At 37.0% G+C, this 16,843-nt stretch overlaps 2 protein-coding genes across 12 annotated transcripts; both read right to left on the bottom strand.

Annotated features, from left to right (window-relative positions):
* Positions 1-1,942: 1,942 nt before the first annotated feature.
* On the bottom strand, positions 1,943-6,860 carry LOC306986857 (counting factor associated protein D). Its single transcript, XM_079590585.1, has 7 exons — positions 6,779-6,860; positions 6,147-6,206; positions 5,966-6,064; positions 5,709-5,881; positions 5,292-5,541; positions 5,001-5,193; positions 1,943-4,073 (listed from the first exon to the last, which is right to left on the bottom strand). The coding sequence occupies exons 1-7, from the start codon at positions 6,801-6,803 to the stop codon at positions 3,959-3,961; spliced, it is 915 nt and encodes a 304-aa protein (XP_079446711.1). The 5' UTR covers positions 6,804-6,860; the 3' UTR covers positions 1,943-3,958.
* Positions 6,861-6,974: 114 nt separating this feature from the next.
* Positions 6,975-16,794, bottom strand: sytl1 (synaptotagmin-like 1). 11 transcript variants are annotated; one of them, XM_079589731.1, is made up of 16 exons: positions 16,492-16,794; positions 15,642-15,695; positions 15,295-15,428; positions 15,076-15,218; positions 14,830-14,989; positions 13,006-13,060; positions 12,897-12,927; positions 12,733-12,797; positions 12,564-12,653; positions 12,305-12,471; positions 11,050-11,152; positions 10,769-10,930; positions 10,598-10,676; positions 9,675-9,774; positions 9,386-9,585; positions 6,975-8,120 (listed from the first exon to the last, which is right to left on the bottom strand). In XM_079589731.1, exons 3-16 carry the CDS (start codon positions 15,408-15,410, stop codon positions 7,978-7,980), a joined length of 1,614 nt encoding a protein of 537 aa, XP_079445857.1. In that variant the 5' UTR covers positions 15,411-15,428; positions 15,642-15,695; positions 16,492-16,794; the 3' UTR covers positions 6,975-7,977. The 11 variants fall into 11 exon arrangements, with proteins under 11 accessions (XP_079445857.1, XP_079445861.1, XP_079445865.1 ...); XM_079589735.1 differs by having other exon boundaries at positions 14,830-14,986; XM_079589739.1 differs by having other exon boundaries at positions 15,094-15,218; positions 16,492-16,686.
* Between the last annotated feature and the right edge of the window lie 49 nt (positions 16,795-16,843).

The raw sequence follows: 16,843 nt of genomic DNA, 5'->3' as shown, positions 1-16,843 counted from the left end.
TATGATCATACACTTTCCACCTCCATGCTGAAAAAAACTCTTCTATTGGATTTAGGAATGGAGAGTATGGTGGAAGGACAACAACATAATTAGGCAAATGTGGTCAAACTAAACCTCTTTCTTTTTCTGGAATCAGGTCTCTGTAAAGTGTATTTAGGAAGGCCAGGAGAAGTTGGGTATCATAGGGCCCAATGTGTGGAATATGTGTGCTCACACCGTTCTCTGAAATGGCAGCACACGGCCCCACGTTGGCCTGGTGTGTCAATTGTGGCTCGGTGTCCAATGAGATTGCGACCACGTCTCCGGCCTTTGGACAGATTAAACCCAGCCTCGTCCACAAAAACAAGAATGTGGGTCGTTTCATGTACTTCTAACTCCATGATTCTCTATGAAGAAACACAGAAAAAAATGTAACAGTAAATGATTTTTCTTATGGGTTTCTGAAACTTACAGTAAAGTAATACAGGCATCTTAGAAAAACAGGAAAACTCACTAAGTGCACACCAATGGTTTACCTGGACATACTGGTACCGCAACGCCTTGACTCTTTCACTGTTCCTCTCAAATGGCACCTTATAGAGCTGTTTCATAGTCATCTGATGTCTTTTTAAAACTCTGTCTATGGTGGAAATGCTGACAGAATTTATATTTGCAAAGACATTATTGTCATTTATGATTGCACTTTGGATCTCTCTCTTAGCCTGATGGAATTGTTGGCTATGACCATGTTGCAAATTTCTTGTTCTTGCAGTTGGTTAAATACTGCTGCTCTGCCACCAGCGCGAGGTTGTCGTGCAGTTCTATAGAATAAACAAATAGACTTGCATTTACCTTTACAATATTGTTGTTTATACTGTAAAAATACTTTACATACTGTAAAACAAAACAAAAAACATATTTACCTGTTTTCCCTACGAAAGGTTTGCACAATTGATGACACTGTGGACCTGTTTACATTAGGCTGTACTCTTCGACCAGCCTCTTCCATTGTTAAACCATGATTTATGACATGATCCACAAGTGTGGCTCTGATTTCATCAGAAACTCTGACTCTTCTATTTCCACCTCTTCCTCGATTATTTCTTCCTCTACCACCACCACGTATTCTTACACGCCTTCCAATTGCTCTTCCACGAGCATGTTGCTGCTGTTCAGGGTTGTGAACGTCCTCCATTCTCAAAAACTTCTACAGCAGTGATTGTGCTGTGGGCAATCTATATACATATATATATACATACTCCCAGAGTTGATTGGTTAAATGGTTAAATGGTTGATTCATATTAGAGGTAATTTGCAATTAGATTGCGAATGCTATTAGAGGTCATGTGCCAATTTAGAAGACATTACAAACAATGTCAATATCAGATATATTTTAGAATATAAATTCATGTATACTAATTATGATAATTGAATAGATCGTTTTGAATGTGATGGCTTACACAATAAAAAATGTCTGAGAAGTTCTGAAGTGTTTGACAGTGTAAGTGAGAATCGAGTCATCAGTTTTGATCAACAAGCCATATGCAATTACTTGTTGTCCAAACTGCAGACAGTTGTATGTACTCTTTGCACACATGTGCCAAAGCATTTGCAATTTGCTCAAATCAATAAGAAAATCTGATGTGAAAAAGAAGCAAATTGTTCAGAGATCTGAACTTAATGTTTTGGTAAATAAAAAAAACATTTGAGAACTGAGCCAAAGCAATTGAGAAAAACTGTAAATGGTAGATGGATCATAAAACATGACAGAAAATGTATTGGGGTGGAATTAGGCAGGATTAAGGAACAATTTGGAGGAAGAAATTGAACTACTTTGGCATCAGCAATAAGAAAAAGATATGAACTAATTTGAAACATAAGATGAGCTACTGGCACAGTGGAAAAAATGTAGATCAAGTTAAAGAAAAAAAGAAAATAAAAGTAAAATAATGTATTACAATTAGAAGGGTGTCTAATTGTTTTATTCATCCTAATGCAAGTAAAAATAAACACTGGTTTTAAAACAAATTATTGAAAAGTCGGACACAAAAGGTTATCAATATCAGAACCTATTTATTGCATAGTGTTGTTTAGTTAGTATTTTATTACATTTCGGGTTGACCAAGAATGTCAAGCAAACAGACTTCAAGCCATACAGTGAAAATTATACATTTTGCAAAATAAGTTGAAAATGAAGATACTCCATTTAAACAAATGCACTTATTCAAAAGATGATTTAGCGAAAGATGTAGGGAAGCATTTAACAATTATTTTGATAATTGATTAATCGGTTTATTGAGTCTTCAAATAATTGGATAAAAAGTTATTCAGCATCTTGCCCAATGTTGCCCTCAAAACAATAAATTAAAGGCTATGAAAGAAAATATAATAAATTATATATCTATAATGTAGGCTATGCTATACATTTTGTGAAAAAAAGTAGACAGACACGAGTGTTCGTGGATAACAGAAGTTCGCAATAAAAACACACGAAGGGGGGACTGAATTAACGTCATATTTGACATGAGGGTTCATAGAGGGGATGGACAAATGGACAAATATTATTGAACTGGGTCAAGGTCTGTGTTTGATGTCCGTCGGTAGAGATTGTGTGCCTGGAATCAGTTCACCTTTAACTCCTGGCAAAATGCACTGCGAGTGTGCTGGTGCTTTTAAAGGTACACTCATTCCTGAATTATTGGTTAAGATATATGTAAAAAAGCAATCAGAACTAAGAATTAAATTAACTTTAAACTACTGGAATATAGGCTCAAACTGAAGATTGGCCAGTTCTTAAGTGGTTGCTTGAGTGTTTTGAATTTGAAGGTAAAAAAAAAAGTGTATGTTATATAACGCACTGTTTACAATGGGCGTATGTCCAGTGTGTTAAACATTGATTTACAGTGATAACATCATAGATCAATCTCCTAAATAAATAGCTGTAAATTAAACTATTTATATACTCTTTAGCTATTATGAGATTGATGTCATCACCATAAAAAAAAGTTCAACATGTTCAAATGTATATATGTGGATGGATCATGTTTATTTCGATAATTGATTAATCGGTTTATTGAGTCTTCAAATAATTGGATAAAAAGTTATTCAGCATCTTGCCCAATGTTGCCCTCAAAACAATAAATTAAAGGCTATGAAAGAAAATATAATAAATGATATATCTATAATGTAGGCTATGCTATATATTTTGCGAAAAAAAGTACAGAAAAAGCCCAGACTAAACACACACTCACTCATGAACATATTAATAGGAGTAGGCCAACACTACACTCCCTTACAGATAATGCTCTCATAAAAAAAAGTTAGTCGTGTTACATGTAACATTCCTTTAAAGTCCAACATAATGCACATTTAATGCAGCAAAATTAATATTTTCATCAGAATTATTGCACTTCCATTCTATTGCGCTCAGTCGTTTGATGCTCCTTCAGTGAAGTTTAACTATCGCTTGCTGTCATGAAAGGCCTTTACGCCAAATTAAAATACTCACTGGCTCTCGAAGATTTACAGATAATGATATAAACAAAATGTAAGTCATGCGCTGGAGAAAACACTTTAATCAACACATGGATCTGTCCAGCCGCCTGACAGAGCGAGCCGCGGTAAACTTCATGCTTAATTATGCACTTGTTTGAAGCACTTAATATTAGGCGTTATGTTTATGACAGTACGGGATGTGCACTTCTCCCACAGCAGCTAATTCTGTGTTTTTGATGTTTATGATATGTGTTGTTCAGAAATGCGTTTTCACTGCTGCAAACGTGCAAAGTCACGTGACTGGAGGATGCTTTCCGTGCACAACATGCAGCTAATCGATCGGTCACCGATTATTAACATTATCGATTACACTTTTCTCATCAGAGGACAGTTTAAGTTAGTTGAGCTACTTGTTAATACATACATTGGCAACCTACTCAAAAGAAATGTGTGAGTGAGGGCTGTTTTTTGTAACAACCTTTCTCTATTCCGCAACACGTAAACCTCTCATCCTGGCCTTCTCTGCCTTTGACCAATCGGCGAAGTCATTGATACCGAGGCTGAATGTGAGACCGGCTCTGTTTGAAGAGTGCACAAGTCTGAGGAGGAAGAGGATGTAAAAAAGAAAGCATAAGTATCTTAAATAAGGAAAGTTCAAAGACTGCTTACTAGTACTACTTGTAAAAAATAAAATAAAAACTGCTTTTCCAACGTCAAGACTAAACTGTTCTCTTTGCTGAACCAGTCCATGCTGATCCGGCCCAGCGTTCAGAGCCGAGAGCAGTTTGTAATCGTGCCGAGGCGAACCAAGCTCACGTGGAAATATAACTGGAACCGTTACTCACCGTTATTAAAACCGTCCGGCCCGACGGTGGAAAAGCGACTGAGTATGTCTGAGTATGCGACAACTATGAACATTTTGTGAACTTTTCGGTTGTTATTTTGGTTGAAATATCTTTGTCAGCAGACACAAATACAGTGCTATGCATAAGTTTAAACACCCATGCTAAAGTTACCTAAAAAGAGGAATAAAAAAATCATCGTTTGGAAATTGATCTTAATGCCTTAATTAAAAAATGAGGAAAACTCCAACCTTTTAGGACACCAATTTTGTTTGTGAATGAATAATGTATCGTAAATAAATAAATGTTCTTCTGTAAAATACAGGGTGCATAAGTCAGGACACCCCTATGTTAAATCCCCATAGAGGCAGATTTATATTTTTAAAGGCCAGTTATTTCATGGATCCAGGATACTATAATCCTGATAAAGTTCCCTTGGCCTTTGGAATTAAAATAGCCGCACATCATCACATACAGCTATAATTATGAATATTAATTACAATAATTGACCTGATAGACATACTTGAGGGATTACCATTGTCATTCCAAATGCTTTTAGCCATGACTATGTTCACAATATAGCATAGACTCTCATAAAGTATTGCTTATTTAATCGATTACGTAAATAATAAAATTGGTGTCTATTTTTACATCACTAAATATCTACGTTTTTTTTTTCCTCACCGAAGAGTATGTACAAAGTAGATCTCGCGCTCCTCGTGCTCCTTCTCACTTCCATACTGACGCTCAAACTTCTCCTTAAAGGGGCCGAACAAGCGGTGGGCGTGGCTAACAGGAGAGGTGTGGACATAGTCCTGAAGGGGGTTGGCCAATATTTGATGCTCCTCAGGAAGATCCGGAAACTTCTCATACGTTTCTAAACACATAAAACCTCAGTGAGCATTTGATTAGATGGTGTGTAAGAGTAAAAGAGACGGACAAAGGCATGTCACTGAATGTGTGTTCTCCAGTTACCTTCAGGTGGAGTGAAAATGTCAGACTCAGTTCGAGGACTGAAGTCACTGTAGTCAATCATGTATTTGTCATTGTGAGACTCCAGGAGTGTGTTGAAACCCATCATCTCATAGTGGTACGGGACGGCTGGGGAATCACTTCCCTCTGGACGTGTGACCCACAGACGATATGTGTTCTTCTTATGACCAGCCTGTGTGACCTTTTTCCAGACCTCACACTGAACGCCTGCGTAATCCTCCATCTTCTCAAACTGCAAATATATATATAAAATACATTTTATACACATTTCAGCCTCATTGTTGCATTAGTTTGCTCTAAAGAAAAAAAAAGTAATTCAGGTTTGAAAGACATGAGGATGAATAAATGATGACAGAATTTTTCAATTTTGAGTGAACTGTCCCTTTAAGAAGTACATACTTCAAAGTCCTGCAGATCAGGCAGTGCTGTCTGTGGACGTATTGGATCCTCCTTTGTACCATTAAGCTGGAAATGTTTAATAGCTTGTATTTCAGTCTCAGTGGTAACTGGTGTGATCTGGTAAATGGCACCATAATCCAAGTCATTTCCAATCAGAAAAGTGCGCACTGTACCTGTATAGAGAGCATCGATGAAGAGAAACATAATCTATTTTGATTTTAACATTTATGTGACTTTATCGAGAGAAGATCACTGACTATTATGATAGTCGATGCGACTTCTGTTCCCCTCAATGTCGTACCAAACTTCAAACGGTTCCTTTAGCTTATCACCAGAATAAGGCAAAGACAGCTCACCTACATAAAAGAGGGAGAAGTAACATACTGAAAAAGAAGTGTACTGTACTGGGATGGACTGTGTAATCAGGCAGAAATGCACCTTTGACATGATACATCTTTCCAAAATCAGGAACTGTTCTGCCACCAACTGGTGTGGCATCTGGGGATGAAGACAGAGAGATCACAAAAAAATGTATTATCAACTTTTCTATAACGATGAATAGAATAGAAATGTATCGCATACTTGGCAGGTTGCTTAGCAATGTTTATGTTAAATAAATTAAATCACGAGATCAACTCCCATACTGTTAACGTTATGTCATGAGGGTCCGTTGGGGGCAGACAAATATTTATCGAATTATGACTTTTCTCGATTAGATCAATATCCCAAAGAAACAGCTGATGAGTGAATACATAGTAAATAGAACATAGTTCTTCAAATTTGTAGATGGATCAAAAGATTAACGTCGCGGCATGTTTATTGCTACATTTATCGAAAATGTCCTACTTCCCACTTCGGAGGTCGTAATAATAACAACGCGTCCCATTTGCTGACAACCAAACAGCATAGACAGTATAAAGCCAAACAATCATTGCGACTGTTCCGGATTTCCGTCAAATAAATGCTGTTTTCGCTGTATAAACTGCACACAACAAGCATCGGATGGTTATATATATATAAATATGCATATGGCTGTAAACAGAGGAGAAGTAAAACGAACAAAACTTAACCCTCAGTCGTTCTCTCCTCCGCCATGTTTGAAGTTTACATGACACACCCAGAAATGAGACAGCAACAATCATGTGCGAAATCCTCTTATATACTGTCTATGGCGAAATCACAGTATGGAAATATGGAAATCGATAGTGAAATGAGAGATGTGTAGAAACTTTGAAGAAATGCTTGAAACATGAAATAAGCCACTGCCACTGTGGAAAAATATAGACCAAGTTTAATAAAGAAGCAAACAAATGTATACAATTTTACATAATACGCCTATATTACAACTATACAGAATGGCATTTTTTTTTTTTTATTCATCCTAATGCAAGCAAAAATAAACTGGTTTTAACAGATTATTATTGAATAATCTGACAAAAAAGAAAAAGGACATACAATATCAGAACATGATTTGATAGTCATTTTTTTTAAACTGATGCAATGCACATTTAATTAAAGAAAAATGTGTTGTTTTAATCAGTAGTTAGTATTTCATTACATTTGGGGGGTTGACCAACAATGGGCACTTTATAAACAGACCAGCTACAAATTATAAATTGAACATTATACATTTAGCAAGATATCTAGATACAAGAAAATATGAAAATATCACTACTCTCCTAAGAGAGCAGTTTAAGTTAGTTGAACTATTTGTTATGACAATAAATTCTAATTTTTCTCCCTCAGATCTGCATGACAAACTCTTGCAAAAACACTATCATATGTTGGCAACATACTCAAAGAAATGTGTGAGGATTGTGTTGTAACAAATCCACTATCTATGCAAAATATGTTTGATTGTTTCCATTCCCTTTCTAGAACTTTATGTAGAGGAGGTTGATCTCATTTCTGTCCTGTACAGATTGCTACAGTATTTGGAGGTGAAATGGTAAGATAAGGGTATGCACTATGACGTTTAAAACATTAAACATGTTTGATATACTCCAAATGGATGAAATATTAGTCTGAAGCTAAGAACCTGTGAGTCTGTGCCTATCGTACACTACACAATGAAATCTGTCAATTCTGAGTGCTTAAAATCTGCTGACTGGCTCTGACTTTTGGCAGTGTCAACTCAACTCAACTCAACTCGTCCAGACTGCAAATCAGGACAAAAATCTGAACAAAAGCTGAGCAGTGTATTCCAGTCTTTACTCAAACTGTTTTGCAACCAAGGTCACACGGTGAATATGCATAAGTTGAACAAAGTTCAGTCAGAGCAGAGCTGTAAGTTGGTTCTGATTGGCAGACTAGTGTCCACCCAGCCGCTGGAGCTCTGAATCACTCTTGACCACACACTGATCTCATCTTCGGTAGAATCCATCCAGCAAACTGACTGACCGTAACTCACTCCTGCAACACACAAACACACCGTCTTAAAGAGGAACCAGTATGCCTTTTAAACATTTCAGCATTTTTTTTGTGTGTGTAATGTTGCTGTTTGATGAACAAAGTCACTCAAAGTGAGTTATTCTCTATATCAGTGTCACTGTTTCTGAACTCCCTGAAACGCCTCCATTGTAGTCTTGAGTTTTCTTCCGTGAACAAACACGTCACAATATTCCTCATTTAAATATTTTCCGCCCAAGGCATACGCAGAATAAAGGGGCGGGGCCTGGATCAGTTAGTTAGTAATGTGTTGAAACTGGTGGTTATGGTAAGGGGCGGGACATTTCTTAAATACGATTGAAGCGGTGGTCCAATCACAACACACTGATCCAACCGACCAATCAGAGCACATTGTGCTTTTCATAAGGAGGGGCTTCATAGAGACAGGAACTAAACAGAGCGTTACTGACAGACTGGGAAGAGAGAAGCTACAACCATGTCAAATATGTACGATAAGGTAGGGTGACCAAACGTCCTCTTTTGCCCAGACAAGTCCACTATTTACGTACTGTCCGGGGCGTTTATATAAATTTCACTGTTTTTCATAGGACCATTAAGCGTGTACTTTAAATTGGCGCTTGCTTTTGCACACAAAACATATGAAACTGGCTTTGGCTTCGCTGCGTCTTGTTATAATCAGCGCGTTTCTCAATCCGTGTTTTCGTTTCGGTCGGGATCCGTGTAAAGCAGAATGCATGACCTGCAAAGCTGTACGTGTCAGTGTCAAATAAAGGTGCTAGCGACCTAGAAGCCCACATCAGTAAAGTATAGGCTACAAGAGAACATCAGGAGGATTGAAATAGTTTTTTACTGAATACTGTGAATAGTGTATTTTATTTTATTTTATTTTAACCTATGGCCATGAAAAGAAATGGCCATTAAAAAAACTGTTTTTTTTTAAATATTATTCTATTGTTGCGGGCCAAACCTTGAATGGAAAGGATGTATTACTTTATGTATTAAAGTACAATAACATAGTTGCAAGGTAGTGAATGCATTTGTCAAGTATTTTTTGACGCATTCACCCCCCAACCACGCCCCCGTCCCCTTTTCTGAAAACTAAAATATGGTCACCCACAAGATAAGGTGTTTTTTGAACATTCAACATGAAAAACTATAATAGTAGAGCCTAAAAACAAAATCAAGACTTTCTAAAAGGGCATAATAGGTCCTCTTTATCTCTTAGCTGTTTTTATTTTTACTGTCAAGTATGTTCAAATGTGTATTACCAGAGCCTGTGCTGAGTCGTACTCCACCCAGACAGTCGGAGTGATGTGGATCCCAGACCGTTATTTCTGCACATGCCTGAATGAGGTCACTGGACTGAAACCCGTCATAAACCATGGTGTGGTTGAACACCGGGCTGACAGAAGCTCGCACCAGTCGAGTCCGCTGGCCACTGTCGCCGCTTTCATCTGGTAATACCACACTGTACAAACACAGACCATACTCATGCACTGACACATAATAAACAAATTAATTAGACGAAATGACTCTGTCGTGAATGTGCACACACACCTTTTCACATATGTGTCGAGTGCACCACGTTTTGTGGGAAGTAGACCAACAATCTCTCTCAACCATATATGGAGCTCACCAGTCAGTGGATGACCATTTCCTACAGTCACAGAACACACAAAACAAGATATTGACATGATGGGGTTTTAAACACGCGGCACCTGAACACACCACAAGGGGGCAACACTGTCCCAGGACCTCTTATATACTGTCTATGCCCAGGACCAATCAGTAATGAGATCCAAAAAGGTCCTCTTCAGCAGGGTTTACCAAACTAGGGGTTTGTGATTAAATGAAAAGCTAATAATTAAATCACAACATTTAAAATAAAGAAATAGGGCTGCACAAGTAATAATAATAAAGTATGCAATATAGCTTAGAAGTGGTTATAAACTAAACAGCAAAAACAATTTTACGCCAAAATAAAAGCTTGAGGGTTTGAATAATTTAAGACATTAGTATTGCAGTGTAAAATTTAATTATTTTTTAATGATCAAATATATATATTTTTATTTAAAGTGCAATTGTAATACAATATTAATATATTTCTGGCTTCATTGTGCATAATTAAGAGTTAAAAGTAATAACAATAATCATGTACAAATATGATATAATCACAAAATAAGTTTCTGATGAAATTTAAAAAATGTATAATTAAAATACTTTATTTTATTTGTTAACCTGCATGACAAGTGACCATTATCCAATATCAGAGAGTCTTGTTAAGTAATTAAAATATTAACATAAAGTGTGTACTTCAAGAAATTTTTTTTACCAAAAAAGTTTGGGAATCTCTGCTCTACAGTACAGCCTTTTACTGAAGGGATAGTGGGCCCACCCATAAAAACTGGTAATGGGCCACATGACTTTTAGCAATGGCCCTGCATATAAATGTGGATATAAAGGTTTTAAATATGACTCACCCTCTGAACCCGGAGGTACAAATTTAATTGAGAACAGAATGGTTCCTCTGCTGATGATGGCATCTGGACTTAACTGAACCTACATCAGGAGAAAGAGTCTCCTAAATGAGAGACTGGCTATCACAGGTTTATTTCATTACACATATCAGACTATCTCTGAACGGGGCTCACTCTTGGCTGGAGGTTGTGCCAGGTCGGTTGGCTCTGGCTCCAGTCCCACAGACCCAGCCTCACTTCCACCTCTCCCAGGAACAGGTTTCTCCTCAACCTCTCCAAGTGCCAGACTGACACACTCAACACACGGGCCTGGAGGTCCAGTCTGCGCACTTTGTACTGGTACCGGCAACATTTTATAGTTGAGTGGGGAAAGATATAGTACTGGAAGTTCAGTAATGTATTTTTGATTTCATAGGAGTAATTTGTAAAATAATAATCAATGAAAGAGAACTGACTTTCATGGTTTCATCATAGACTGGATTTAATGTTTTTCTCTTCATTGCAGTTTTTTTCTTACTGCGGGATGTGTTGTCGGGGAGAAGGTAAACTTTAACGTATCTGTGTGTGTGTGAGAGAAAGATGGAAACCGTCCATTATACGTTCAAACGTTTGGGGTCACGGGTCACGGGTTTTTTAAAGAAATTTATATGGTAACATTTACTTAAAGCCTTTATGTATAATGCATTACATGTTTTCATAAATAATTGTAACCAAAGTTCAAATGCATTATAATATTTGCAGATTCCTTGTTAATTCCTTGTAAATCTGAAATTGGTTGTGTGTCCAGTGTTTTAATGCATTATACAATAACAATAAATAGATACGTTTTATAAAGTATTATAATGGTTACACAATTATTCCTAAGACCATACGATGCATTATAAGGTGCATTACAAGGCATAATTAAAGCACTAATAATACTTTTATAATGCATTATATATAAAGGCTTTAAGTAAAGTGTTACCGTTAATACTTTTTTATTCAGCAAAGATGCATTAAACTGATCAAAAATGGCAGTAAATACATTATTAATGTTTCAAATAAATGCAGTTTTTCATAAATGCAAAGAATCCTGAAAAAATGCATCACAGTTCGCACTGTTTTCAACATTAATAATAATCAGAAATGTCTCTTGAGCAGCAAATCCTCTTATTATACTGATTTCTGAAGGATCATGTGACACTGAAGACTGGAGTAATGAAGCTAAAAATTCAGCTTTGAATAAATAATATTTTACAATATATTCTAATAGAAAACAGGGTAACACTTTATTTTACAGTGTCCTTTTTACATATGTTACATGTACTTACCATAGTATTAACAGTAAATGATGCATAATTACATGCAACTAACCTAATCAAACCAAATCCTAATCCTACCCTACCCCTATAGTAAGTACATGTAGTTGCTTAATATTACTCAGTACTTACATATATAATTACACTGTAACAATGACACCTTAATATAAAGTGTAACCGAAAACAACCATTTAATATTGTAATCATATTTCACAATATCACTGTTTCTGCTGTATTTTTGATCAGCCCTGGTGAGCATAAGAGACAAAAATGTTAAAATAAATGAATAAATAAATAAAATAAATACTGAAAGAATGAGATCGGGGAGACATATAGCATGACTACTTTCCCATTTTATAAATAGTTGTTAGTTATGACTGAATGAAAATGACCACGGCCATTGTACACTTACGGGTCCGATCGGTTTTTGCGGGCCGATGCGAGGTCTTGGCAGCTTATAATGTGCACGTGAAGCTCCTCCTTCTTGATGTCATACTGCAACGAGAACTGGATCCGCCCCGATACTACAACATCCCCGAAATCACCCACACTGTACAGGCTCATCAAACTGCCATTCATCTACTCGCACAGAAACGGCACTGTTCACATCTCCAACGCTTCAGTTGCTGCTGCAGAACATCATGTGTTGAGCTTGAGAGAGTGTGTCTTACCATGTGATGAGAGGTCAAGCTGCTAACTGAGCCAAACCTAGTGTAGTCCAGCTCAGTGCTGCCAGAGTCGATGTCCCCCTCGGAGTCCATCTACACACACACACACACATATTATACAACAGGTTCTCACACATGTGTGTATCTGTACAACAGGCCATGCTGAACAGACCTGCAGATATGGTGGTGCACTTGACAAAACTCTCCTTTCTTTGTCTGCCGACTCTCCAAAACTTCCTGAGGCGCGAGAGAAAGAGAAGGTGAGCAGACGGGATCGCTGAGGCATTTTAAACACATCATATGATTTTATTAGACTGTCAGAAAAGTGAATTTTACCTTCAACACCATTTCCTACTGCTGCGCTCTTCTGTTCAAAGCAAGAACATTATGAGAAATCTCTCATATTTCACACGCATAGATAATATAATCTTAAATGTAAAATGACCTTTGTGATGTGTCTTGTCCTGGATTGTGGTGCGGGTGTTACCTCAGGAATTAGACTAAAAAGGATGTACCACAATATAAGACTAATGATTGAATATTAGTTCACACCCTTGAATCTGTCACACTTTGTTCAAGTTTAAAACACATTTAATATTCTGTAATATTGATTTGACTGCACTGACAATACTGAAAAGAAGAAAACCTGATGTTTTTGATAATGACACCGATGTTTCATGCAGAGGACTTTACAGCTTATAGATTCAACTTCGTTTCATAATTAGTAAAAAACTAGATGAATTTTGCAACAACTTTTGTTATTTTTTTAACAGTTATTGAACGTAATTGAATCATTATTGAACTGAACTGAGCTGAATAACGACACAATTGTCTTATTTAAAGTTGCTTTACAGCAATATTTTAATCTGTCTTATATTTGATGAAGTTTGCATCATAGTTATTGATAGTTATTTTCCTGTTCTCTCTGTAAAGCTGCTTTTGAAACAATCTGCTGTATAAAGCGCTATATAATTAAATATGACTTGACTTAAATACAAGTGATCTTATCTGCACAGAAAATATCCCCATTCAATATTTCTGATTTCAAACATATTCAAAATTTGCATGTTACCATGTTCACACACAAGCTAAGTAAAGCTAGCGAATAAGGGCCAATAAGACATGACCAAGTACACTGCATTTAATGGATTTCCATGTATTCTCATATTCTTTAGTGTGTAATGTTGCTGTTTAGGCATGAAAAAGTTCTGCAAAGTTACAAAGTCCCTCCAGTGGGAGTTATTCTCTATATCAGTGTCACTGTTTCTGAACTCCCTGAAACGCCTCCATTGTAGTCTCGAATTTTCTTCCAGGAACAAACACGTCACAATATTCCTCATTTAAATAATTCCCGTCCAAGGCATACGCTAAATAAAAGGACGGGGCCTGGTTGAGTTAGTAGTGTGTTGAAACAAGTGATGGGTCGTTCGCGAATGAGCCGGATCTAAGAGCCGGCTCTTGTAGGTGAACGTCGGGAGCTGGCTCGCATATCTGAAGAGCCGACTCGATTTAGAAAAATATAGCCAATAGAAATGAAATCATTATGTAATAAAGAAATAATAAATGATTTAAATTGTATTTAAAATAATTGACTAATTCAAAGAACAACAAAAAATAATTAGGCTATATAAGCGCACACACATTCGTTTCGACTGGATGGGCAATCCGGCTCTTTTTCGCGAGCCGGCTCATTTGACTCTGCTCACTGAAATGAGCCGGCTCTTTTAACTCACAAACGGCTCTTTAAAAAACCAACGTGATGGCGGAGAGAGCAGAGGCACTATGAATAGTACTATTGGTTCTATGAATAGTATTCATAGTGCGTCTGCTCTCTCCGCCATCACGTTGGTTTTTTAAAGAGCCGTTTGTGAGCCTGATTGCCCATCAAGTTGAAACTGGCGGTTATGGTAAGGGGCGGGACATTTCCCAAACACACTTGAAGCGGTTGACCAATAACAACACACTGATCCAGCCAACCAATCAGAGCACATTGTGCTTTTCAGAAGGAGGGGCTTCATAGAGGCAGGAACTAAACAGAGCGTTACAGACAGACTGGGAAGAGCGGAGCTGCAACAATAGAGAATATGTGGAAAATAATGTGTTTTTTGAACATTGAAGCATGAAAACCTATTTAGGTAGAGCTTAATAACAAAAATCCTGACTTTGTAAAATGGCATAATATGGCCTTGTTAATATACAATATTTAGATGCATTCATTTTACTCAGTCCAAAGTTAAGGAAGAGAGATGACACCAAAAGTTGCACCAACCTTTCTCCATCTTTTTCTGTTTCCTTCTCTTCCTGGCCCTTATCATCCTCTCTTACACTGATATGTTCCTCCAACTCTCTCTCTTCATCTCGCTGCTCATGTAATTGAGAAGAGTTATTACCTTGTTCTTCATCAAATATTTCCATCAAAGGTGTGTCTACTTTAAAAAAAAAAAAAGGATTATTGTCAACACATGTATATACACACAATTATTACTCTACAGGGATGAGTAGGAGATCATGTGACCTTTTTCACGTCGCTTACGGCGTATGGAGGCATGCACAACATCAGCTCCTCCCTTCTGATATCTCTTAGCGCGCTCTTCATGAAACCACTCACCCGAGAGAGAGCGCAGATGGACAGGGTCTGACACCGTCTGCTGAAGCTTACTGAAAACACAAGTAACTTTTATTGCTCCTATGACTTATGTGAACCGAATAAGTCCAGTATTGTACACAGACTGACCGTACTCTCCCTTCCTCCTTGCTGCGTAGTTCAGCATCTCTCAGCAGAACATTGAGAATTACAGTTTGCTCCACCTCAGTCAGGTGACATAGATCTAGTTTAGGTTCCCCTTCCATTTCAGGCACACTTCACACCTGGTTATTAAGATGATTTAGATTAGGTTTATAAGAAACCACACCTAAGAGTTGCAAATGGAAATGTGGGAACTGAGCGAGTTGAATGCACAAATGAGAGAATACAAATTTAAGAAAACAAAAAATAAAATAAAAAAGAAAGGTTCTTGTATCAGAAAAGCAATTTTCAATTGCCAGACACTTTAAAATTAAAATAAAATGTCAAGCTCCAACCTGCGTTAATGTTAATTCATGTCCTCCAGATGCAATAAAGGGACTTCAAGTTCCCTAAAACAAGAAGAAAAAACATGTAGACATGTGAATAGCCCACTAATGCTCTTTTACATGTTGTTTTAATCGCTTTTAATGCCACAAGGATATGTACAGTTATAATAATGACATCAACTTTCTCAGATAATGATTTTCAATGCTTTTTGTTTGTATGTTGTTGTTTTTTTACTTTATTTAATACATTTAAAAAAAAATCTTACAAAATAGACAATTTCTTTACAGCCCAAAATGTCATCTTTATATGTTTACTTAAATATTAGCCTATAACTATAACCCCGTAAATCCTTCCGTAGCAATCAGTGGTAATCACTGGTAAATAAAAATTTGCTTTCCACACCACTAAATTCACAAGTATACATATTAAACTGATGCAACAAGTGTTTATATGTACATGTGTATAATATATACTTTATTTACAGCTACACTGACAAATAAAGAGATTAAAATCCAGCAGCAGGAAATGAAACTGTCTTTTCCCAACAGAAATATCTGATACAAAGCGATGCTTGAATCGCGCACGCGCAAAACAAACAGCGACAAACAAGGCAAAAGTAAACAAATTGCTTACCAATGCACTGAGGCCAAGTGTTTATCTACTTTCATATAACACAAGCATAAACTACTATAATGCACTTTAGATCAAGCTGATAAAGACTTTCGGTTAGTTAAATGTTAACAAACGAGGATAAATTAACAGATGGAGTCGCACCTGTCAAACTCCCACTCAAACGTGAACAAGAACGAGAAGAAAGCCACTAATGTTGACTTAAACAACCAAATGTAATATCTTTACCTCATCTAATGTCCTCTGGGTATTTCATTGTCGCGGGGTTTTCTTTGTCAAGTTTAGCTGTCGGTAGTTTATAAACACACACTCGTTTGTGTCTGGTTTGGCAGGACTGGCACTCACACACACACACACACACCCGCCCTCGGGCACAGAGCAAAATACGAACCGGATTCTCACACGAGTATGCACTTATTTTACTAATCACTTCACGTTCACACAGTATGTTATGTATGTCTCTCTCTCTCTCTCTCTCTCTCTCTCTCTCTCTCTCTCTCTCTCTCTCTCTCCCTCTCTCTCTCTCTCTCTTAGGTTGTCTCAGTGTTGAGAACTTTGAAAAGTAATGCATTACAATATT

This window comes from Phoxinus phoxinus, assembly GCF_949152265.1.
Source record: "Phoxinus phoxinus genome assembly, chromosome: 19".
NCBI lineage: Eukaryota > Metazoa > Chordata > Actinopteri > Cypriniformes > Leuciscidae > Phoxinus > Phoxinus phoxinus.
Note: the sequence above shows the minus strand (reverse complement) of the source record. Positions and strands in the feature narration are given on the sequence as shown.